Source organism: Cavia porcellus, unplaced genomic scaffold (assembly GCF_034190915.1).
Source record: "Cavia porcellus strain 051 isolate PalLab524CR breed Dunkin Hartley unplaced genomic scaffold, mCavPor4.1 scaffold_22, whole genome shotgun sequence".
Taxonomy (NCBI): Eukaryota; Metazoa; Chordata; class Mammalia; order Rodentia; family Caviidae; genus Cavia; species Cavia porcellus.
The window spans coordinates 43,005,497-43,032,433 of NW_026947505.1; the positions used below are offsets into that span (position 1 = coordinate 43,005,497).

General features: G+C 40.4%; 1 protein-coding gene across 1 annotated transcript; it reads right to left on the minus strand.

Annotated features, from left to right (window-relative positions):
• Positions 1-7,709: 7,709 nt before the first annotated feature.
• Tmem14a (transmembrane protein 14A) lies at positions 7,710-17,910 on the minus strand. Its single transcript, XM_003474914.5, has 5 exons — positions 17,790-17,910; positions 13,719-13,804; positions 12,295-12,396; positions 9,797-9,884; positions 7,710-7,981 (listed from the first exon to the last, which is right to left on the minus strand). Exons 2-5 carry the CDS (start codon positions 13,786-13,788, stop codon positions 7,942-7,944), a joined length of 300 nt encoding a protein of 99 aa, XP_003474962.1. The 5' UTR covers positions 13,789-13,804; positions 17,790-17,910; the 3' UTR covers positions 7,710-7,941.
• Positions 17,911-26,937: the final 9,027 nt, after the last annotated feature.

The following is a 26,937-nucleotide window of genomic DNA, read 5'->3' on the forward strand; positions in this document are numbered from 1 at the left end:
ACTACCTCATGCATGCCTATAAGCCAGAAACATTTCTATTTTTCCCAAGACACCCTGACACCAATTAGCTAGAAATAGCCAAATAAGAGTTCTAAATTTTATATACACCAGTAGTGTGAAAGAACAGAATCATAATTAAGCAAGCATAATTAAGCAATTAAGCATAATTAAGCAAGGATTTACTTTAAAAACAAAACCACATACACACACACACACACACACACACACACACGTGTGCACATAATCATCACTTCTACTACTTCTTGAGAAAAGTCCAACATAGAGCATAGCTGCAACTACAGAAACCACAGCATATGTTTCTATGCCCCATCTCACACAGCTTCTACTTCAGTGTTACCCAGTCTGAGAGAAGCTGTTACTAGCTCAAACCTGAAGGCTCTCCTCAGCTGTTTTTGGTAGCTTCCAGTAAGTAGCACATTCTATTAGACATCACCTCCTAGTGTGACTTAGGGTGACAATCTCTTGAGAACTATTAGGATTATGGAATTTTTTTCTTTTCTGAAGTGTTTTTTTTTTCATTTTTTATATTTTTTTTTGTGATAGGGTCTCACTATATAATTCATGCTCACTGTGCTATACTATGCTATGTATGCTATGCTACACTATGCTAACTATATAGTAAACTCACTATGTAGTTAAAGCTGTCTGACAGCAAACCTGTGGCAGTTCTCTTGTCCCAGCCTCCCAGGTGCAGGAATTCTAGGCATGTGCCAACACATCTGGCATCTTGCTTAAAATTTCTTACAGATATCGGTAAGTATATTTCAGAGTGGGAATGATCTTTCAAAATGTACATGAGGCAGGAAGACAGCTGGCCTGGGTCTCAGGACTCCTCATGTTCATTTTGGGCCCAAAGTTACCCTGCACACTTAAAGTTTGACTATGCCTAAAAATGAAGTGTTTTTAGCCCAAATCTTTCCCCTCAGAATTACTACTATTCCAGAGACACACATGCACACATACAGAAATTATCTGCCCTGAAGAAGTATAATATTGCCTTAATCACACCTTTTCCTAATTCGTTTCATTAATAATTGAACATTTACATGTCATAGATGACTTGCATATAAAAAGAGGGCACCAAAATTGAAGAAACAAGTTTAAAACAAAATATCTTTTATTTGAATACTGAATATATCCTGTTGGAACGAAGTGAGCCAAGAATGGAATTCTTCTAAAGAGAAAGACAAAAATGACAGCATACAGTTAAAATAGGAAAAAAATTCAAATATAATACAAGCATCAAGTAGCACATTAACATTTTATGAACTTCATGTAAGGATTTCCTTCATCAGATAATTTGAAGTTTAACTTATTTGAGTCATGAATGTATTCAAAAATATAATATAAAGCCCATGCCCAGTGAACTCCAAGCGGCTAGCAGGGGCCTGAATTCAGTTCTGGGTGCCGTTGAACCTGCGTCAGTTGAATCCCAGTGCACGGGGAAGCTTTGGAACCCCACTCCCAGGCACTAAGACCACACCCAGCACCCCAAATCATCAGAGGATGCATGGGAGGTCCCTGTGGGCCTAACTGGGCCATACTCAGTAACCTCCAACTGCCTAGCAGTTACCTATAGTCTGCCCCCCGAGCCAAAAGTGGGCCAGATGATTCCCAGTGCATGGAGGATGCTTTGGAACAATACTGGAAACCCAGAGATATAGGAAATTGACAAAACAAAAGACCAAAATGCAATCGCAAACTTCTAGCCAAACCTAAGCAAGCACAGAAGACATGGACACAGAAGAAAATATAAGCCATACACCTGGAATGCCTGAAATGATAACAACTGAAGTAAAGAAACAACTCCAGGAAGCTATAAAAGAACTCAGATCAGAAATAATCTCCCACGTAAAAGAAGAAATGATAAATGTAATGAAAGAAATGCTGAGTACATCTAAAGAAGATACAGTTAAAAAATAGAGGAACGATGGATAAAGATGGAAACTCAATAAACAATATAGGAAATAAACACAATGCATGAAGCAGATTCAAAGAGATATACAGGAAATCAAAAATTCCATCGAAAGTTGGCAAAACTGTCTCAACGAAAGTGAAGATAGAATTTCAGACCTTGAAGACAAGATTGCAGCTAGCAAATAGGAAAGGAAAGATCTCTTAAAAATAACAAGGAATCAGGAAATAACAATTCAACAGCTGCAAGATGATGCAAAGAGAAACAAAATAAGGGATGATAGGGATAAACTGATAGGGATAAAAGAAGGTGACAACACAGATAATATCAAAAAGTTATTTATAGAAGTAATGGCTGCAAATTTCCCAAACATGAGAATGGAAACTGACATACAGATCAGTGAAGCATGCAGAACTCCAAATAACCATAACCAAAAGAAAACTACCCCCAGACACATAATAATCAACATCCCAAAATCCAACATAAAAGCTGCTAGAAAGAAGAGACAGATCACCTATAAAGGAAAGCCTATCAGAATCACGGCAAACTTCTCAAACAAATAATGAAATAAGAGCATGGAGTGAAGTATTTCAGATTGTAAAGGAAAACAACTTCCAACCCAGACTGATGTATCCTGAAAAACTGTCCTTCGAAATGCATGGAGAAATAAGATACTTCCACAACAAAGAACAGCTAAAGAACTTCATGACCACCAAACCAACCCTGTAAAGAATACAGAAAGACATTCTAGATAGACATAGAAAAAATAAAACACTAAGGAAGGCAAACAAACAGTGGAAAGGTAAAGAATCAACAGCAGAAAGATAACATGTCAAAAGGAAACCAATATATATCAGTTATAACCATTAATGTAAATGGCCTCAATACACCCATTTAAAGAAATGCCTGGCAGAATGGATCAAGAAACAACATCCAACCATATGCTGTATACAGGAAACCCATTTAACCCAAAAGGAAACTGACAGACCAAAAGTCAAAGGATAGAAAACAATGCTCCATGCAACAGGATCTCCCCTCCCCCAAAAGCAGAGATAGCTATTCTGTTTGCAAACAATCTGAACTTCAAACCAAGAATGATCCAAAGAGATAAAGAAGGTTACTACATACTAATTAGGAGAAAACTTCAAGAGGAAGAGATAACAATCTTAAATATATATGCACCAAATTTGGGAGCACCTAGCTATACAAAACAAATATTAACAGAAATGAAAAATCAAATAAGCAATAACACAATTATAACAGGAGACCTTAACATGCCATTGACACAAAGGGACAGATCAACTAGACAGAAAATCAGCAAACAAAAAACAGAACTGATCACACCTGTGAACAAATGGACTTGGTAGATGTATATTGAATGTTCCACCCAACAACATCAGAATATACATTCTTCTCATAGCACATGAAACATTCTCTAAAATACTCCATATAGTAGCCCATAGAACATTTACTTAAGTAAATGCAAAAGAATTTAAATTATCCTATGCATATTATGGATCATAGTGCCATGACTAGAAATTAATGACAAAAGAAAGTGCAAAAACCACACAAACACCTGAAAATTGAATAATACACTCCTGAGCAATCAGTGGGTCATGGAGGACATTAAAGAAGAAATTAAACAATATTTATACACAAACAAAAATAGAAATACAACTTACTGGAACCAGTGGGATGCAATGAAAACAGCAGTTCTCAGAGGAAAATTTATAGCAGTGAATTCCCACATCAGGAAAACAGAATAAACACAAATAAACAACCTAATGCTATACCTCAAACATCTAGAAAAAGAAGAGCAAGTCAAGCCAAAGCCAAAAGAAAGGAGGAATGAAATTATAAAGGTCAGAGCAGAAATCAATGCAATAGAGACTAAGAAAACAATACAAAGAATCAACGAATCAAAGAGTTGGTTCTTTGAAAGAATATATAACATTGATAAGCCCCTAGCTAATCTTATTTTAAAAAAGGAAACAAAAAACTCAAATTCATGCACTAAGGAATGAAAAGGGTGAAATCACTACAGACCCTTAGAAATATAGAAGATCATCAAAACCTATTTCAAAAAACTACTCTCGTAGGCTTGATAACACAGAAGAAATGGACAGATTCCTAGAAACATATGAATTATCAGAGCTGGGTTAAGAAGATTTAACACTGCTGAATAACCCAATTTCAATTAACAAAATTGAAAATGTAATTAAATCCTTACCAACAAAGAAGAGCCCAGGTCCAAAAGAATTCACTGTGGAATTCTACAAGAAATTCAAAGAAGACTTAAACTGACATTCCTCAAACTCTTCAATGAAATTGAAAGGGAAGCAATTTTCCCTAACTCATTCCTGGAAGCAAATACTACTCTAATACCAAAATCTGAGAATGACCCAACCAAAAAAGAGAACTACAGGCCAATCTCCCTAATGAACATAGATCTAAAAATTCTCAATATAATTTTGGCAAACAGGATGCAGCAAATCATCAAGAAGATCATACACCATGATCAAGTGGATTCATCCCAGGAATGCAGGGATGGCTCAACATATGCAAATCAATAAATGTAATCCACCATATCAACAGAGCCAAAAATAAGAACCACATAATCATTTGTATAGATGTACAAAAACCTTTAGATAAGGTCCAACACTTATTCATGAGAGAACCTTACAGAAAATTAGAATAGATCGTCTTTACCTCAATATGATAAAAGCTACCTATGAAAAACCAACAGCCAGCATCATATTAAACAGCCAAAAACTGAAAGGAAAGCCTTTACCCTAAAAGCAGGAACATTATCACTACTCCTCTTCAATATAGTGGTGGACATACCAGCAAGGGCAATTAGACAAGAAAGAGAAATTAAAAAAAGATGAAGTTAAATGACCATTATTGGCAGATGACATGGTACTCTACCTAGAAGACCCCAAAAACTCCATTGAAAGACTCATAGGTATAAGAAATAGATTCAGTAATGTAGCTGGATACAAAATCAACACTCAAAAATCAATAGCATTCCTAGACACTAAAAACAAAACCACTGAGTGAAAAATAAGAGAAGCCACACTCTTCACAATAGCACCCAAAAAATTGAAATCCTTACGAATTAATCTAACAAATGAAGCAAAGATCTATTCAGGGAAAAGTATAATGCCCTGAAAAAGAAATCAACAAGGACCTCAGAAAAGGGAAAGACATCCCTTGTTCATGGATAGGAAGATCAAACATTGTGAAAATGGCCATTGTACCAAATTGTTATACAGATTCAATGCAATCCCAAATCAAAATACCACTAGCATACCCCACAGATCTACAGAAATCACTCCTAAAATTCATCTGGAACCAGAAGAGACCTACAATAGCAAAGACAGTTCCAAGCAACAAATGCAAGACAAAAGGCATCACAATCACTGACTTGAAGTCATACTACAAAGCTACTGTACTAAAGTCAGTATGGTACTGGAATAAAGACAAACCTGAAGATCAATGGAATAGATTAGAAGATACAACTACAAACATACTCAGCCACCTTATCTTTGATAAAGGGGCCAAAGAGGTCCACTGAAAGAAAGATAGTCTCTTTAATAAATTGTGCTGGAAAAATTGGTTCTCCATATGCTGAAACCTAAAACTAGACCCATGCCTATCTCCATGTACTACAGTCTAAATGGATCTAAATTTTAAAACAGGAACACTAAATGTGTTAGAAGACAAAGTAGGTAGAAATCTTGAAGACATAGGGGTAGGTAGAGAATTCATGAACAGGAATCAAATCGTATGTGAAACACTTCACAGAATCAGTAACTGAGATCCCATATTACTAAAGAGTTTTTGCACGGCAAGAGAAATCTCCAGCATAGTGAAAAGAAAACCCACAAATTGGGAAAAAATCTTAGCAAACTGTCCCTCAAGACAAAGGACTTCTCTCCAGAACATATAAAGAATTTAAAAACATTACATCCCCAAAATTCAAAGACCTGATCCAAAAATGGGCATCTGAGATGAATACAGTTCTCAGATGAAGAAATACAAATGACAAATAAATGGATGAAAAATTGTTCAGCATCATTACTCATTAGAGAAATGCAAATTCAAACCACACTGAGATTCCATCTCACTCCAGAAAGAATAGCTAGGATCAAAAAAACCACCAACAGGGCTGGGGATTTAGCTCAGCGGCACAAGCGCCTGCCTTGCAAGCAGGCAGTCATGAGTTCGATCCCTGGTACCGATAAAAACGAAAAAAGACAAAAAAAAAAAAAAAAAAAAAAAAAAAAGAAAACCACCAACAACAAACGCTGAAGAGACAGAGGGAAAAGGAACTCTCCTGCACTGTTGGTGGGAGTGTAGACTGGTGTAACCTCTGTGGAGGTCAGTCTGGAGATTCCTCATTAAGCTGGGATTGGAAGTTCCATTTGACCCAGCTATTTCACTTCTGGGCATATTCACAGAAGACTGAAAACGTCATACCACAGTGATATATGTTTTTAACAACACAATTCTAATAGCCAGATGTTGGAAACAACCTAAATGCCATCAACTGAGGAATGGATAAAAAAGATATGGTATTTTTATACAATGGAGTACTACTCAGCTATAAATAAAGATCACATTAAGATATTTACAAGTAAATGGATACATCTCGAAACCATATTCATAAGTGAAATAAATCAAACTCACATGTGTAAATACAATAGTCTCCCAAGTGTAATAAATGGTATGAGTACATAAGATATAAAAAAGTCAATAAATATAGTGAAAGGATAAGGGTCTGCTTAAAGGGGGAAAATAATATCTCAAGGAAAATGAAGAAAAAGAAAAAGAAAGAGAAAAGAAAAATATCTAAAATTACATAAACACACAGGATAGCTAAGATGGTTGTGCTACAGATTCTATAAGTTCTTGATACAAAATACTTAACATTCATAGGATTGGAACAATTGTGCATATTATTGTATGGTGATCAGAGGACCTCTTGAAGATCATTATGTAAAATAACTACCCTAGAGATGTTCATACCATCTTGTTTTGAAGGCCTATATTGTCAGTGTTTGGGGCTCTCTGTTATTGTGTCTTTTTCGTTTCCTGTTTTTCTAGGAATTTCTTTTATATTGTTTTGGTTTATTTTTCCGTCTAACACAAAAAGGATAGGTATGCATGTAAAGACTCATGCATGTATAGAACTTCTCCTTAACAGTTCATGAAAATTGATTACGTAATGCATGACGAAATGAATAGCTACTTTGAAGCAAAAGAAACTCTTAAATACCCAGTGCTGATTCCATAGCGTCATACTGTAAAATCTAGCAATTATTCTTTGTTCTGAGTGATTTTAGTCTGTTTTGTATTGTTTAACTTTAACATACATGAAGGTATGGATAGGTATTTTGAAGAGAACAAGAGACACAAAGACTGCCATTGTTGACTTCCCTACCATCTGGTTTTGAAGATCTTGCCTTGATCATCCTGTTCTGATCAGTCTAAGACTATTTTGTTTTGTATGAATTCATTATGTGTGAAGATACGGACAACTATTTAGAAAAAACAAGAGACAATGTGATAGCCAGTGATGATCTCCTGTGTCATGCTTGTAACCCCAGCACTCTGTGTCTCTTACATTGTTTTCTTCTGACCTGTTTTGTTCTGTTGTGTTACGTTTAATTTTACCCCTTTAAAATAAAATTTAAACAATATATAATATATATAGAGAGAGGTATAGCTATAGATATATGTATCAGACACAGCAAATGAAAGTATATCATGACTTATTAAATACCTTTAATGGAAACAGTGCTTGACAATTACAAACAATTAAAAGTTCTACGTTTAAAAAAAAACTCAAACTCCTGTTGATTTAAGATGACAGTGTTACCTTTGTTTCAAACATAAAACACTTAACATTGTGTGTTGGAATTATCCTTTAAGGTCCAAAGAATATGCTCTGCCCGTCGTCATGGAATGATGAGCACTTCGAGTGCGGCTCCTCTGGACGCTCAGAGCAGCAGCAGGACAAGCCTTAGGATCATCAAGAGGCTGCACACAAATAAAACAGGGGCAAAGAAAGGGTCACTCTTACCTGGCCCGGACAGAGGGTCACACAGGACAACCAGCCGCAATCCAGCCATGGCTTCTGCAGCTCTCTTCCCTCCATTCTCCAGCAGGAGCAACCCCGCCATCCCTGTATTCCGACTGCCCAGACCCAACTGAAAAAGCTTCACTGAATGAATGAGAGAAAACAACTCACTGTTCTGGAAACCTGGGATGAGGATTTTGAGAGGTGTATTTGGGAAGAAACACCAACGTTCAAAAGCTTGTCAAGTAAAGCAACTTGGAAAAAACAAAAAAAACTCAGGGAGCTGGGCATGGTGGGGTAATCCCAGCACTCAAGGAAGAGTGAAGCAGAAAGACCCCAAGTTTGAGCCCAGGCTGGACAACTTAGTGAGACCTCATCTAAATACTAAAATTTTTAAGTGGCGAGGGTTCTAGACATGCTCAGTGCAAAGAAAGGCCCTGGGTTCAAATCCCAGTATCACCATAAATAAATAAATATCCAGGAATAACTAGGGGCCCATAGGAAGGCTGCTATTATTACAGTTGCAGCTACTTTCCTCTGCCCGAGGCCTTCTTAGTCAATACACTATACTTCTGAATCTTCCCAACACCAAGAGTCATTAATGGGAAGATTTCCTTTGTAATCATACTTTTTTCCCTCTCATAACAAATCCACACTAAAAAATTGTACAGCAAAACAGAAAGAACATTTAAATTATTCACTATGCAACAACCCAGAGAAAAAATACTAACAGTGTAAAGCATTTCCTTTTTATTTTATTTTATACCCAGACATATTTACTTATTTATTTTTATTTTGAGATGGTGTCTTCCTATGTAGTTCAGGCAGGCCTTGAACTAAGTAGCACAGGTTGGCCTTGAACTTGCAGCAATCCTTCTGCCTCAGCCTCCCAAGTACCAACATCCCTAGGCTTTATACACATTTAAAAAAACTTTCACATTGCACTTAATAGGCTTTAATCCTGTCTTATTTATCATTATGTGATTAAGGTTTTCTAATGCCTCTAAATAGTTTTTGGAAGAATGGAGTGCAAATACCTGCTCAATGTTTCATTAAATGGACAAAACATTTATTGCAAAATATTTACTGAACTATTGCCTAATAGTGAATTTCTAGGGTGCTCCTAATTTTTCGGTTTACGTTTTCCATTAAACATAAAGTTAAAAAAATAAAGTTGCAATGAATATCAGTCTTTACGTACATATCACTTCTTTGAAACAAATTCCAAAAAATAAAAATGCGTATCAAAGAAAATGAGTAGGTTTATGGTTTTCAACATATAAAGGCAGCTTCCAAGAGCAATTAAAAATATTATCTCCAAGTTTATGTTTGATAATATACTTAATCTCATGAATAGAATTACTGGGTCAAATTAAGAGAAACGAGGCTATATACCTTTGAAAAAGTATTAAATTTTTCTCCATTAACATTCAAAACAATAGCATCAGACTGTCATTGTCCAACTCTCCAAATGAGACTTACGAACATGTTTATTCCTTCCGGTGAATTAAAGAAAAATGAGGCGAAATGTAGCTCTTTACTCTGAAGCAGGTGAGGGTGGAACAGCAAGCTGATCCCACAGCAACACCAAGGCCATCCCGTAAGGGTGCCACGCACACACAGGCCGAAGACTCAGTGACTGCTGATCCGTCTTCACAGCCATGTGTCTTATAATAAAAAATTACTCTGACCTTTCAAATCAAAACTAGTTTTCGGTTTAAAAAATCAGTACTTCAAAATGATGGAAGAAGAGTACAGATCAAAAGAGTTCTTACCTTAAACCTGCAACCAGCCCAGCGGGCATTACTTTCTTGGATCTCTTAAATCTCACACCCATTATGGTGGCCAGGAAGGAAGCTGTAACTGAAAGCCAAGCCAACCCATGAGTCAGAGCTTCCACCATGTTATCAGGTCTCACTTGTGAAATGGAGGCACATTCAAAGCTTTCAGTGTAACTCAGATAGGCCTGAGTTGCTGCTTTCTTGAATAAAGCACTACACTGAAAGTTTGTAAACTTGCTTATTAAAAAGTTCCTCAGTAAACAAACATGCTAGAATTTATTCCTGAAATATCTTCAAAAGTCTTTTTCCTGCTTGATTTCTGCTCCTAGGAGACTCTGGGAAGGCTAGGCTAGACCCATGTCCTACTTAATTTTCTTCAGAAGCACTAGGTGGTACACTTGGACACAAGAGATACCTACGAAATGGTTAACCTGGGTGTAGTGGCACATGCTTGTAACCCCAGCACTCTGGAAGCTGAGACAGCAAGATCTTAAGTCTGAGCCCAGCCTGGCAACTTAGTGACATAGCAGGGCCCCGTGTCTAGGCCCCTGCGTTCTCTCTTGCATGGTGGCCTGCCGTCACGTGCTAGGGTGTACTTCTTTTTCTACCTTAGTTGGCCCTAACTTGCTTTGCAGAGCCTGTTTCTTTCCTTACCATTAATAAAACTTGTTACCATTAGAAAGAGAGAAAGAAAAAAAAAGGAAGGAAGGAAGGAAGGAAGGAAGGAAGGAAGGAAGGAAGAAAAAAAAAGAAGAAAGGAAGGAAGGAAGGAAGGATAGATGAAAGAAAGAAAGAAAGAAAGAAAGAAAGAAAGAAAGAAAGAAAGAAAGAAAGAAAGAAAGAAACTTTGTCTCTAAAAAAAATAAAAGGCCCTGGGCCCAATTCCAGTATCCCCTCCCAAAACAGTAACTCAGTGTAAGTAAATAACATTTTTTTTTAAAAAAAAGGATCAGATTATAAAGTAATATCAAGAAGAAGACTATATTTTCTTTGTAACATTCCATTTTGAGGGATTTGAGGTCTGGAGACTAATAATATGACATTCACAAGTACTGCTTTCGCCTTTTAAGAACTACACCAATAGGATTGTGAGGTGGTTTTGTGGAAGAGGTTAGGACAGTGATGGTGAACCTTTTAGAGACGAGTGCCCCAACTGCAACCCAAAACCCACTTACTTATTGAAAAGTGTCGGCACTGCAATGAAACCTGAATATTGAGGTCTTCGTTTAGAAAAAAACAACTCATATGCTAACATTTTTTATCTTAAACAAATAACATGGGTCGTTTAGGTTTACCACCATAGGATTAGGCATTAATGCCACAGTGTAAGAACAATGTTATGGTTTATATCCAGATGTGCTCATAGGTGAGGCTTCGGGAAAATCACCAGATCGTGGGGCATGTTCTATAGTCAAACGTGATTTGGGAGGTGAAGCCTGCTTGGAAGTAGCCGGTCACCGGCGTGTGCTGGAAGGCCAGATGTCCCTCCCTTGTCTCTAGAGCTCTCTGCTGCCTGCCACCATGTCCTGGGGAATTCTCTTCTGCCATGGCGTCCTGCCTTGGAGCCAGCCAACTATGGACTGAAACCTCTACAAACTGTGAACTGAAATAATCCTTTTGCATTTTAAACTGTGGATGTTGGATATTATGTCTCAGCAATGAGAGAACAACTAAGATAAAACAGCTTTCAAAGAAAAACCATTTATTGACATAAAAATAAAATTATAGATAATAAACATACAAACTTAAATACGAATGAAATGCCCATTATCTATAGCTTGCTGATATGGTTTATCTTCTGACATAATTTTGTTTAAAATAGTCCTAACCTGTATTTAAAATAAAGGAGGAAAATGAGAGAAGAAAAAATAAAGGAGAAAAAACCCCACCAGATCGCTTTCCTTCCCTCAAATATAAAACTGGTAAAATTTTGTGTTCATTGGTAATTTTCTCTATGTCCCAGCATAGTTTTTTGAATAAGAATTACATAACTATATCTCACTTTCCAGCTAGACAAAAAAAGAAAGGCACATATCCTGTGGGTTTAAACACACAGGTTTCCATTTTCTTCTTCTGTGAACATTCTTTTACTAAGCACATTAGGGGGAAAAGCTAAACAGAAGTAAGCTTGCTTTAGCTGAGTATCTTCGGGCAAAGCAAAAAGTGAACTCAGCCACATAATGTAAGACTGTCTCTTTTTAGACACAGTATTTTCTTGGCATTGTAAAAACTATATTAAATGTACATTTATAAAATTAATCAGAAAGTCCAAGAATAATTCTTTGCTTTTTCTAAATTAGAATTAACTTCATTTTTCTAGTAACAAGTTTTATAGAAACTCGAGTTGGAAAGCATCACAGCAGTACTATTGTTTTTATGTCAGTTTTGTCCAGCAGAAACAAGAGTTGTACAGTGCACAAGGTTACTGAACATCTGACAACCAGTTTTCTCAAGGTTCAGTTCGCTGTAAGTGGGGAAAAAGTGTTACTTACACAGTGACAGTTTAACATCTCGTTTGTCATTGGATACCCGGTAAGCTCCATAGGCAGCCAAAAATCCAACAAAAAGACCACCAATGAAAGATGGAACGCCACCTTGGGGAAGAAAGTACAGGCTTATAAAGAGAGTCCCAAAATAAAGGCAGTTCATCCCCCACTGCACGAATAACACACGCACCTTCCAGTGTCCTTCCAAGTGGACATCAGTACTTAACACCAAAATAAAGATGGACCTCTGCATCGATAGTGTCTAAGAACTGACTGTTTTGTGTTGAACCCCTAATGCAAAGCAGAGAAACAGCCACATCACGGTGCTTGGGCAGGAATCACATGGACGAGGAAGAAACCCTGCCGGTGACAGCGGCTTTGACTCTACCTGATCCTGGGCAATCGGTTGACTTTTTGGTGCTACTTTCTGTTCATTTGTGTGCTCTTCTTCACTTTGGCTTAATCTTTTTACTAGGAGGTTGTGATGACGTTGATGAGAACCAACGGCATTGGTAGCTGATGGTAAAAAGCCACGTGCCTCACAAAGCAAGGGCTGCTTCGGTGCTACGTAATTAACGGACCTTCAAGCCTCACGATGTAGGACTCCAGGACTAGAAGAGGCTTATGGAGACGAGGGGTGATCCAGCACCAGCCCCAGCCAGCCAGCTCCAAGCCACCGACCCCAGGCACACATGCTAAGCACTGCCTGGGCCCTGGACTGTGAGCGACATAGCAGTGACGTGACATGGAGTCACTGCTTCACAGTGATCCTCTGATTTAAAATCTATTAGATTAGAAACTCTGAGGGTACGAGCATGGTATTTTTATTTTATTACTTTTTTTTGATATCACGGGAAATTCAGCCAGCCAGCCAATATAGGCACACACACACATATGTGCCCGCACAAGCGCACAACCTTGCTCATAGCCTTCAAAAAGGCAGAACTATTCTTTCCTGTTCTGTAATACACGTTATTTAGACATGTTTTTGACAAAAAATAATTTTCACCAATAACCTTATCAGGATTTTAAACAGTCCTCTTTAAAACAGACTATGAAACATGGATATACTATCTAAGTAGTGTATTGACCAACAGTACCAGTATAACTCAGTATTTTTACACACTATGCACACAAAAGCAACCCTTATTTAATAATGAGTGGCCCTGAAAAGTAAAGCAGTTATGCAATTCATAATTTCAGGTTAAATTAGTCTACGGCAGACAGAGCCTAGAAGCCCCAGCTAGGAAGGCTGTCACACTCAGCCCCGTGTAACCCTTCCTCTACAAATCCCACCATGACAAGCCAGTCTTTAGCCATCTGCAACGCATCTCTGGCTTCTTGTCCCACTTATAGGTCCTCATACGACCTGAGCACAGCTTTGAGCTCCCCACAAAGTCCCTCTAACTAGAATTCTGCTTTAGGCTTACCTCTCCGCTTGTATCCCAAAATGCTTCCAAATGTCACAAAGGCTGCATAACCAAAACCGATCAGGTCCATTGGTGAGGCTGCAGTTCTAAAGGGAAAAGGGATAAATACACAGAATACAAGCAGTGTGCATACAGTAACAGCCACAGGAACAGTTAAGATAGTTACACTACTGATTTCTCTGAGTTCACTGATGAGAAAGATCTGTGCTGGTATGTCCAGACAACTGAATGCAGATGTCCTGTGCTCTGGGTGAATGATTTGGGGATGACAATGTGCAATGCATCGTTGCCTCCTGATTGACGTGTTTTGAAATTTTGTTTTTCTTTTTTCTACTTCAAATACAATGAATTTGAAAACAAAAAAGCGATAGGTATTCCACAGAATTATAGAAGTTAAAGAAGGGAGCTCAGCCTTCACCTCTCTCAAAGTGTCCTCCCATCTTTCTTACGCTCAGGCAGCTGCTCATCAGTCAGGTTAACCAGGTTTTTATTCCCTGCAGTAACCAGTAATGAACTGATGCAGAGGAACTGAAAAGAGGTGTCCCGTTCACCCCAGACTTCTGCCCGGCTGGCTGGGTCTCCCCTCCCTGGGCCCTGGGCCCTGACACTCCATCTTCACGCTGCACCTCTGTGCCTGCAGGGTCCTCCTTCTCTCCACCTCACACCCCACGACCCTCTGCAACCCCCGCCCTCTAAAGCTTCTCCCTGACTTCCGCCCTTAGCAAGGAGCCCCCTTCTCCTTAGCACTCAGCCCGCTCCGGCATTCTAGTCTGCAGCAAATGGCTTCTTTCTCTTCCTAATTCTCTGACTTCTGTAACTCTATCTTATAATACTTTCACATTTGTGCAGATATTCATTCTTTCATTCGTTTCTTACTGAAGAACCAAAAAGGGGTAATGCTCAGTAATGAAAGAAGGACTCACTAAGCATCTGCTCTGTCATTTGCTCCGCTGTGGCAGCTCTCCTGCAGTGATGCAGACATTCACGCTTAATGGCATCACTAAAAGAAGTCCTGGCAATCAGTCATTGATTAATGGCAGTGAATCTTGCTGTGTGTACGCCCCAACAGCAGGCTCCACACTGGTAAGAAGTTTCAGTAAAGTCCTGCCCCGACTCTCAAACACAGCAGGGAGCGTGCTGGCCACAGGCCTGAGGAGTCCACACAGGCTGCTGCTCCTCCAGCCCCACCTCTTCCGTCACCACGTCCCTCCTAGGTGAGGCCAATGGAGGAGTCTCAAGTCTCTGAGGTGATACAGCTCAGTGGCACAGCACAGCCTGGCAAACACGAAGTCATGAGTTTGATTCCCAGTACCAAAAAACAGACAATTTGGGGGGGCCAGGATTTAGCTCAGTGGCTCAAGCACTTGCCTGGTAAGCATGAGGTTGTGAATTTGATCCTTGGTACCAATAAACAAATAAATAAATCAAAGTTCCTTGAGGCATTTTTGTCATTTTTTTTGAGATGGGGCTTACCATGTACCTCAGGCTGTCCTTGAGTTCACTATGCAGGCCAAACTGGCGAACTTATGGGGACCCTCCTGCTTCAGCCTGCCAAGTACTGGAATTAGAAGTGTTTACCACCAAGCTGGAAGTGCTTAGTTCTGAAAATTATCTTGGTATATATGAGATTTCTTGTGTATTGTTTATTTAATTTTTTCACTGCTCAACTGATTAACCAGGATTTTACTCTCTGTAGTAACTATAACAGAAAAGAGGTGCTGAGCTCACTTCAGAGAGTCAGGACAACTTCCTGTGAGGAAGGGTCTGAGGAGGAAAAGAAGTCTGAGAACATGAAGAACACAGAGGAGCTAATCTGTACCTCAGAGGTGGCGATGCGGAACCTAACGTGGAGGAAGGAGCTGGATCAACACCATCTATTGACTGCATGATGGATAAACAAGTAGTTACAGTAACGAGGATGATAATGTGGGTCATCAATTACCAGGAAATAGGCACCGTGCTAAGGCTTTATATGTAGCGCCTCATAATCATCACCTCATGACACGGTAAAATTACTGCTATCTTTTCTATCCCCCTTTTTTCAGGTGATGAAACTGAGGCACAGACAAGGCAGGCAATGCACCAAAGTCACACAGCACTGCCAAGATTTCAGCTGCAGGCAAGTTTCATGTGCACTTGCTGCTCCAATAATAACAATTACCTTCTCTTTCACCTATATTTAGGCTTGATGTAGGTCAGGCCATTTCTATTTCAGCACACTGAGAAACAGAGGTAGGGTGAATTTGTGAGTCAGGAACTCAGTGAATCACACCATATCACAACTGACATTTAAACTCATTTCTATTTAATGACATTTACTGAGCATCTTCTTTGTAAATACTGTAAGAAGCCAAGAAAAGCCCTTGGACCTGACCTTGGTCTCACAGAACCTATGCACAGCACCGTAGCAGGAGGAGGCAGATGCTGAGTGAGCCTCGTGAGATGCCTGAGGACCGATGGCCAGGGAAGCAGGGTCCCAGCTGTGACCTGAGGGAAAGCAGGACTGGGAGGAGTGAAGCCATGTGCCACGAAGAAGCAGTGTGCACGGGGCCTTTTGCCATGAGAAAGCAGGTCACATTTTCAAGATGAAAACAAATCTAGGGAAGTCATGAAGAGAGGGTCAGGAGAGAAATACAGGGGCTGCACACTCTGAAGCCTGGCTTCTGTCCTGAGAGCAGTGTGAGGTTAGCGAGGTGAGCCTCACACTCAGATTTAAATTCCTGCAACACATCCTGGCTGCAGCGGGGGAAGATGAATTAGCTCCGGGCAGGAGCCTTGCCTAGCATGCTGGCGATCAGGTTAGAACAACCTGAGTGAACTCAGAGCTTCAGGGATGGGGAATCAACAGGCCTGGATGTGGGGATTAAGGGGTGGGGACGAATCGGAAATGATATAGCTCTTAGCCTTTGGCTTGGAAGGGCCATTAGGAGAGGTAGGGACAGCCCTGCCACTGGTCCCTGGGACAGAGGCAGGTGTGTGGTAGAGGGAGAGGAGGTGTCCAGGAAGTCAGGAAAACATCTTTCCTTAAGGATCTGAGGCTCCCCAGATGGTGATTCAACCTCACGTTATTTGGGGGACTTAATTTTCTCCCAATACTGAGAAAGATGAAAGGCAGATTTCCTGTCCATCCACTGAGTGACCTCTCTTGGGGACACATTCCCTTTACCTGGAGGTAGAGCTACTCACGTTGGGATTCTCCCTCTTAGCCAGTCAGCCCCTGAAGGCAAACTCAGGCTCAGTTCACCTTTGTCCTCCCAGCTCCAAACACACTCCCTGCATGGGTCAGTGCTAAGGATATTCCAAGTTAGTGGGTGAGAGATCCAAGGAAGCTTCCTGACGTGAGGTTGCGTTGCTAGGAACCAAATAGCTCTCTAACATCCTTAGTGAACTGACTGGGAGACTCCCAACGCTTGCAAAAACTTTCTATTTTTGCAGAGAAACTCAGACGAAAAGCAATTAACCTCTTTCCCTTTTTCCATGGCGAGGCCATCTGGCCTGGCCAGAAAGCGCACATGTCAGGCACAGGGATGAAAAAGGATGGGCCGGCAGGGCGGCGAGCCCATCACCTGCTCCGCTCCGTTTGTAAACATCTTGGGTAAAAGGCAGCAAAATGATTTACCAGCCACGCCTGGGCCCCAGCATCAAACAACTAAATTCAAACAATTAAAGAAATTTTGTGTATGTTGCTATAGCCAAAGCACGTCCACACGCTAACAGTACAACAATGACCTACTCCCTGAGCTCGGAAGGCAGTTTCGAGGGGAGTTTGAAGTGCCTGCTGGAAAAGCTAAAACCCTACCAGGCATTTGTGCCATAGTCCATGACCCCACCGCACCACCCTCACAAACACCCCAGTTGCAGCAGGGTAGAAGGCAGGATGGGCGACGATTTACAGCCAGGAAAAGGCAGACTTCAGGACATTCCCAGGAAAGAAGCGATGGGGGGGGGGTCACGCTCAGCAAACGCCCTTTCATATTCTGTGCCTTTGCTGGAAAATCCGACTGTGGGCACGCACAGCTCACCCGCAGCGCTGAACCCTCCCCGCGGCTGGAAAGGTAAGTCGGGGCCTACCAAAGTAAAAGCGGGGTGCCCGAAGCCCGGAAGCCTGCGGCAGGAGGTCCAGCTCCGCGCCCCTCCCACGTCGACCTGGCCCCGCTTCTTGGCTGTGCGCTTGCGCAGTGCCTCCCCTGCTCTCGCCCCACCCCAGAACCAGGGGCTGACGTCTGCTGCCCCCTGCCGGAATAGCAGGGTGTAACAAGGATCCTACAAGGGGAGAAGTGTTCACAGGTTTTGTCCCTTAGCCATCCTCAGTCCTGGGGATCTTACCTGGCCCCTCCTGCATCCTGTGACATGTTCTACCACTGAGCTGCAACCCCAGCTTCATGAGAAGACTTCTAACCCAAGCATTTTACATAAAGTCTAGCAGATGATTCCCATTTTCAGTGGAGGAACCACTGAAAGTTTGAAGAGGTGAAATGCCTAAGATACCCCAAAGCAGAACCCAGCTTTGTCTGGGTTTGAAGCCCCAGGACCCTTAATGACACTACCGGATCCTGCAGCTGTGACTGGGAAATCAAGATTATGGGTTTTACATTTCAAGCCAGGGACGGTTAGACTTTGGTATCTAGGAAAAATGCTAGTTGAGAGTTGGAAAGTACTTTAAATCTTGTCTATTGCAGGATAATCTGTTCCCACGAACGAACCCGACAGTCTCATCTCGACTTAGCTTTAGGCTGACAATAAATACGTAATGCCCACTGTCTTATACAACAGTCCTTGAGGAATCTGAAGGAGTCAAGCAGCCTTGAGATTTTGTGGGGCTAAGAATATCAGGATTCCCCAGAATACAAAAAGCAAAGAACGAACCCTATGACACGTTAAATCTTGTGAATTTTAAAGAAAATGTGTTTTTTTATACAATGGAGTACTACTCTGCCATAGAGAATAAACTTGGCTGATTTTTAGGTAAATAGACGCACCTTGAGACCATGACGTTAAATGAAATAAGACACACAAGTTTAAATACCACATTGTTTCTTTTGTATGAGAAACCCAAAGAGTAAGAAGAAAAATGGAGGATGGATATTGTAAAGTAAGATGTTCAAATGGGAAGGAGATGTGGAAGAAGGGAAAAGGGATTAAAAAGAATGGAAAGGAAAAAATGGAAATAAGGATTTGTAAGTGTGGAGGAGAACAGTTTAAGGGAAAGGAGGGAAATGGGGAAAATAGAAGAATTAAGACATGACACGTACGAATTCCCTATGACAAATGGAATTGCTATGTATGGAAAATATGTACTATTAAAAAATTTTAAACAGTGAAAAAGGCCACTGAAGCACTAAACACTAGTAAAAATACGACAGGCTGACTTTCTAGAGGAATTGATATGCCAAACTCTGTAAGAGAATTTGAAGACTATGGTATAGTCAAGAATGTACAGTGAAATTACTGCATGTGACAATGTAGAAAATATTTCCTTTTAAAAAGGATGATACCTGGGGGCTGTGGCACATCCTTATAATCCCAGCACTCAGGAGGCTGAGGCAGTTCAGGGCCAGCCTGGGATACACAGCAAGAACATGTCTCAGAGCAGAGCAAAGCAAACATAAGTAAAACATGAATTATAAAACTTTATCAATCAGTGGAAGATGCCTTACAGAGAGAAGTTGGTATTGCTGTGTTCATATTTATGCATTCTTTATTTGCAGCTTTAATTTTCAAAGCAGTGCGTTCATCAGATGTTCACATCTGCTGTGCCTGGCTGAAGTACAGCGGAAGCCAGTAGTGGTGATATGTAGTAGTTATGACTTGTTGATAGTGCTATTATGTTTAATTTTGAATTACTTCTGCATTACACTGGATTTACACCCTATTAAGCAGAAAGTTGACAAGATTGCAGCTATGATTTGTGAATTTTGATTTAGATTGCATATACCAGAAACTTGTTTTTAAAATAAGAATACAGATATTAGGTAAATGGATGCAATTTGAGACCATACTCATAAATGAAATAAATCAGACTCACATGTGTAAACATCATATTGTCTCCCTGATGTAAGAAACTGAAAGAATAAATAAGGTCAGATATTGTGAAATGGGGCGAAATTGTTCAAAGGGAAAAAGGAACAGGGTGAGGGAAAGAGGAAAAAATGCAAGATAGTCATATGACTACTGTCTATTAGTTCATTAAAAAAGGTTTGTGCTAATATTGGAGAATTTTTGTGCCCATATCTTGTATTGTGAGTAACTACTTTAAAGATAACAATATGCAACGTATTAACTATTGTTATTCGCTTATTTTGTTATGAAATTTTGTTTTACTTTTTTCATAAATAAACAAACAACAACAAAAGCTAGCCTGGGCTATGTAGTAAGTTTAAGACCAGACTGAATTACAGAGCAAGACCCTGTCTCAAAAATAAATAAACAAAATTAATTAGTTCATTAAAAAATATGAACATAGAAAACATTTCTTGTAATATGTTCTTTAACCAAGAGTTATGTATGTCTAAAGTTTTAAGCAGTTCAATAGTGTGAGCAAGATCATTTTTGTACTGAATAAAAATAAAACTAGAAACTTAAATTTTGGAAGTAACGACAGCACTGAGCTTAGTATTATTTGTAGTTTGCATAATTAAAATAAAATTGATTGAAAATTCTAAGTTTTATAGCCTATATATACTTATAATTTATAATGTAAAATGCATCCAACATGTAAAATCTTTTTACTTTTATTACAGAAAAGTAACTAGAATGTTTATCTAAATAATCTTGAGTGGCTTTTTATTAAATCACTAGGTAGGTGGTATGTTTCAATAGATATATATTTTCTGAAGTGTTGCAGTCATTAAACAAAAACCAATGAAATCTGTGTTGGGAATTATGACACTGTAAAATTCTTTTGTATTTAAGTTTTAACTCAAAGTGATGATTCAAAAATAAGTTTTAGAAAGTTTAGGATAGAATTGGTTCTGATTCCCCAAAAGAATTTCTGTAATTTTTTGTAAGGCTAATGTGAATTTAATCATATTTTACTATTTCTTAAGTTTAAAATTTTGTTAGATGTCAGATGTCATATATTGATGGTCAAGAATTCACTCTTCTGAAATGTTTTTTTGTTGACATAGCTAAACTGTTTCAGTAGGACTCAACAATATTTAACAATCTTTTTTGGGGGGTGGTACCAAGAATCAAATTCACGATCTTGCATCTGCCAGGTGCCACTGAGCTAAACCCCCAGCCCTTAAATAGTCATGTTATCTGCATCTTTATCAATTAAACTGAGAGGTCTCTCTCAGTTTAATTGAGAGACCTCAGTTTAATTTGGCAAAACAATTTGGGAGACAGTGAGAGTTTGTGAGAAGCACTTGATGGATAATAAACACAAAATGGTATTTATACAATCAAGGAGAACATCTCCTCAACCCCCAATTTTGTGTGCAAGTCTACATCTCAAGAGTCGATGGCTTATCCAGGTGTGCTGGCCCACGCCTGTAATCCCAGCACTCAGGAGGCTGAGGCAGGAGGGTACTATGTGTTCAAGGACATCCTAGCCTGCACAGTGAGTTCAAGGCCAGCCTGAACTTCAGAGTGAGACTCTGTCTTAATAAAAACAAAGAGTGGTTTTTTAAAAATGATTTTTTTAGATTAGGTTATGTATGAAACAAAATAGGAAAGTATATTGAGAAAGAATTATGCTTACAGAACGCTTCTTAAATGTAAACAAATACTTTAACGCACACTTACATAACATTTAAGAAACCAAACAAAGAAACTGGGTGTGGTGGTACATTTCTATAATCCCAGCTCTCAGGAGATTGAGGCAGGAGGATTGCCATGAGTTTGAGGCCAGCTTGGGCTACATAAGCGAGAGTGTCTCAAACAAACAAAAAAGAAACAAACCAAACAATGACAAATTTCAATGTCATGCATGTGTCCATGACAAAAATAAAACCAGTTTGATGGTTTTTAAAAACCAAGATAATTACTGAAAAAAATTTTCACTTTTCAAGTCGAAGTAGCCAAGAGCTACAGGAAAGGTTTTGTTGCTCCACTTCAGTGTATCATGTAAAACCGTATGGTAGAAAGCATGCTTGTTGGTGAGATGTGACAGGATCAGCTCTACACGGCAAGAAGCCAACGTACCTGTTAGCAGAAATTCTCCTTTTGCTCATCTGAGGATATTTTAGTTGCAACCTCTGAATTAGAACATGTAACTATTCAGTTGCACAGAACAGTCAAGAGACTAAGAGGATAATGCTTGTTTATGTGACTTGCCCCATGCCAGTCCAGTAACTAGTTTTGACTCAACCCTGGTGTCTTTTCAGAAAGCAAAACTCCTTATTGACTTAGAACTTTGCTGTTTTGTCCTTGATGTTGAAATTCATGCTCCTTATGTTTCTATATCCCCTCTCCCCCATGACCAACTGTAAATTCCTTTATGCATATTGTGTAGTATGCTCTGTTTGGTTATTTACCTCTCTAAACAAGTTGTATGTACTTTTCCATTGTTATTAAAATAGCACAGTCTTTTAGCTTTGTTTTTCAATGATGGGGTCATGTCTGCATTGGGGTAATCTGACCTCATTTTCATTATCTGAGTTTTTTAAAAATATTGTCATACAGAAAAATAAGTAAAAGATGATCACAATATTTACAACGTCGTGAAATCACAGCACATTGGAGGCCAAGGTAGGAGGATCACAAATTTGAACCCAGTGTGGATAATTTAATAACTTAGTGAGATCCTGTCTCAAAAAAAAAAAAAGCTCTGTGCAAAGAAAAAAAAAATCACAAAAGTTAATCCCCAAGCAAAGTCAAAGACAGAACCATCACTATGAATTACAGTACATTTAAATCACATCACTGAGTTATGCAATAATGGACAGATAACCATGATCAGGAACTGTGAACCATGGTAGCCAACATCAGAGGAAAACAGAACAGCAAAGTGGATACAGAAAGTGGGTAAGCTCTGATCCGCGCTTGACACCAGACAGTGCTGCTTCCAGCCTCCAAAACAGGTTTTGTACTTTTCTTCCAATATTTTATACACACTGCCAAAACACCAAGGTCTTTCAGTTCCGAAGAAGGGCTTCCCAGTGTTTTCGGTGCTAAACTTGGGATGTCTAATTGCTGTCCTGGCCCCTACGAACCCAAAGGCTGGCTCTCCAAACACAGGAGGAGAGAACACCCTACCTTGCTCCCACTAATCGTATTGAATTTCTCCCAGCTTTCCCCTCTCTAAAGGTGATAAAATCAGCACTTTTGTCTTTTCTTAGACATTGAAGGCACTGAAAACTCAAATGGCCTTAACTGTAAACAGAGAAAGCTAAGGGCTGATGCCTTCTCTGGCTCAGGTCCTAAAGGGAAATCACAGGAAATAAGGTCCCTCAAAGGTCAGAAAGAACAGGAAAGAAGCCCACTGAGCATTCTGGAGGTAAACAGCAGGTTGCTGGCAGTGAGCATAAACTACACCTTGAGGAGAAACTCACCTCTCCAACATCACCAAAGTATGATGTATGATTGAAATATACCGTAGCTTCAAATTAAAAAGATTTTTATAGCAAAAGGTAGATTGCTTTCAGTCTTCTTCAAAACACTCCTTCTCACTTCACACAGTTATCATTCTTGCCACTTCGTGTCGTGGTTTTGGAAGTCCTCTTTTGTGACTGTCTTTATGAAGATAAAATGCTGCCAAGTGCCATCCGACAGAAATGCAGGCTTGTTAAAACACAGTGTGTCCTCATCCACCTTACACAGCAGATCTGGCATCGTGCAATTGCTGGCTCCTCCACAAATTCAAAAGGACCATGAAAGGCGAACATTTTAAGTTGATTCAAACCACGGAGGCAGCCACAATAGTGCAACTAAAAACACTCATGAAAGATGAAGTTCAGAACTGCTTTAGAAAGCAGCAAGAATGAGATAAGACAGTATTTTGAGGGGGTGGATGGCAATGTGTATTTTACTGTAATAAATTTTTAAAGATTTAGTCACTTTAAAAAAAAACTATATCCCATACTCCTCTATCTCCTCCTTAGTAGCTTTAGGGTCGAGACATTCTCTACAGCAAGTTTTCTTCACAGCTGTCATTTGAAGGTCTCTACCAAGGCCACCCAGCCTTGTTTGCTTCTGATGTGGGGCCTATTCCAACAGAAAGGCAAGTCGATCAATTGTCCAGACTTACTGAAGAGTTAGGGGACCTTCAGTGCTGAATCCAAAACTTAGAAGTTTCATGGAAAGCAAAACTTCCAGCGCTTAAACCATAAACAAGGGACTTTTTGCACTAAAACTGGAACCATGGGGTTTATTGGGGCTTGGGATTTTCAGTGTCAAAGTTAGGAAAATTTCTTCTGAAAATTAGATTCTGGCTCTAATTCTCACTGGCATTTCTCAGTAACATTACCCACGGGTACTCTATTCTCTTTGAGCTACAAGGTGCCACTTTATAAAGTAGTTCATCCCCTCCAAACACCCAAACCTGACCTCCCAAACTTTTCTAAATTGCAATCCAGCTAGTTCACCCCAATACATGTACATTAGCAGTCCTGCCTCCCTCACAGCCTTTGACACTATGAGCTTCTTCTAGGCTTGCCAGCCAGGCTCGCTTCCTCCAGCAGAAACACAGCAGGGACTGACATCCCTGAAGCTGGGATTCTGGTTGTTCACTCCTATGCACTGTCTGATCTCTTCCACCCAGTCCTCTCGGAGCCTCAGTGTTGTCTTCTATAAATGGCACTAAATGCTTATTTCGTAACATCCGTGGATCCTTACATAGGAAGCATTTGGCATATACCCCAAACATGCACATACAGAACTATCAGGTGCCACCTGCCCTCCCGAAGTTTATCTGCCTATTTACGTCTCACTCTCTACTTAATCTGTACAGGAACAAGTACCCAAGTTCTGCTTCCTATGGCATGCTTGACCACATGCAGCTCAGACAATCATCACGATCCAGGAATGCCATTCTCGTAGAAATCAAATCCATACACAGGGAACCTTGATGGAGCACACAGCTTCCCCTCTCCACACTGGCTTCATCTTTAAAGTGAACAAACTCCAATCCTTTTGCTCTTCCAGTGCAGGCATCCATTTTTACAATACTCAATGATACTGGACCAAAAAAAATAGTATTGCGAGTCTCTCGCTGGCCAGATTCTGATCAACACACAATAATCTGCAATGACAGGATAAGACACACAGAGACAAGAACTCTTACATGGAAGCCATAAGTTTACAAGTTAGAAAGTCTTACATGATTTAGGAAGGATGGCTCTCCCAAAATTGCCACTGGCAGAATTACAGGTTGAACCACTATGAAGCAAAGGTCTGCACCTTCCGTAAGGTCGCGTTCATAAAGAGTTGGGATTGACACTTTCTCTGAAAGTAGTTCATAAACCTGCATTACCTGCTTTCTGAGATTTCACCCCTGCCCTGAAGGCAACAAAACTTAAGGCTGCAGCACCGGAGGGCTGAGAAAGAGAAAGGAAAGGCATCTGCCAAGCTCTGGCCCCCGCATTTGACACTCTCGAACTTGGTTTGCCTAAAACCCACTTATACCCTGTCTTCCCTGAGCCCAGATGTCGCTGACAGGAAGGAACGGAGTCTTCCTCGGGGTGAAGTGACTCACTGGACACCCTGCTGAGGGCGGGAGGAGCGGCGTTGGTCTCCAGGACCTGGTCCGACCCGGTTGGCGGGGCCCGAGCGGCTCCCCCAGCGGCTCCCCCGCCCCGCTAAGTCACGGACACCTCCCGCTACGCCCCTCACCTGCCCTGCGTCCTCGCCCTGCCGCTGCTCTACCGGTCGCCTTAGCGCCCTTCCCGCCCGAGTTCGGGGACGCCGCAATCCGGACGAGCGACCCGCCTTCCGGGGCGGCTGAGTGTGGGGTTCGGATTTGGCGGGGCCTGGCGGGGCGCGAGCTGTCTCCCGAAGCTGCGCGCCCCGACCCACGCTCACCCTTCTCCCACCCCGGCCAGTCCAGCCCCCGGCCCACGCCTGGGCGGGACCACATCTCCAGAAACGGGATCTCATTGGCTAGCTCTGCGTGCCATTCAGTCTTGCGCTAGCGTCCCATTGGCTACAACAGCTTGCGCTCTAAATCTGGGCGGATTTGTCTTCTACCGCGGCTCAGCGAGGCAGCGCCTGGCGGATCATTCTCGGTCTCGACCGCCCCGCGCTCCCAGCCTTCGCCCACTGAGACAGCAGCCTCTCGCTCCCGCGCGCCGGTCTCTACCTCTGCCAAAGTGAAAAAGGCAAAAATTCAGAGCTCCAGAGCAAAACGACCAAATAAAAAAATATAAACGAGGAAAGAAATGTATAAGCAAAAGCCGATTTATGAAAAGGCAGAGCAAACAACTAAAATCCAAAGAAGTGAGTCAAGAAAAGAATAACATGAACCTACTTTCATTTATAAGTATTTCTCCTAGGACCTTGGTTGGAGAATACGAATTTTCTTTCTGTTGCCTTTCCCATGGAAAGACAGCAGGGGGCACTAGAGGGCAGGGCGTCGTTCATCCGGGCCTGCTCTTTAGCCCTACAGAGCTCTTTCCAGCCATCAAGTAGTTTGCTCTTAACAAATAGAGAAAATAATGTGGAAGAACAATTCCTATGCTACGCCTTGTAGACTAAAGATTACGGTTTCCCAAATCTCTGTGACATGAGCAGGAAAAGGCCAGTTACAGAACATAGTGGAGAATTGTGAAGTGTGCTCTGAGGAGGAGAAAGGTGGGGTGGAGAGGGACCATCAGAACCCGGCATCTGGACCTCTGATGAACTTCTGCCTGGTACACAGGGACTGAAGGGTTTCTTTGCACATGGGACTTTCCTGCTATATAAACAATGGCTGTACAACAGCTAGGGTTAAAAACTCGAAGGTTGTAACTTAAATTTTGTCATAAGAAAGTACAGAAACAGGTGTATAATGCCCATATTTATTATTTAGAATATTTCTATTGATGAATTATTTAATTTAAATTTCATAAGTTTTATTTCACTGTACAATGGGTATTTAACAGGAAAAATATCAAAAATATAAAGTGTTGACTTTTTAATATTCAATTCATTAAAAATTTTCAAATTTTCACTTTTGGGGTACAAAATCTAAAAAATAGCAGAAATAAATTCTTATATGAGCTACAATGAAAATATCAGTAGAACTCTACAAAAACAATCTTTCCTTCAATTTTCACACGTATGGCCGTTGTCTCACAGCTAC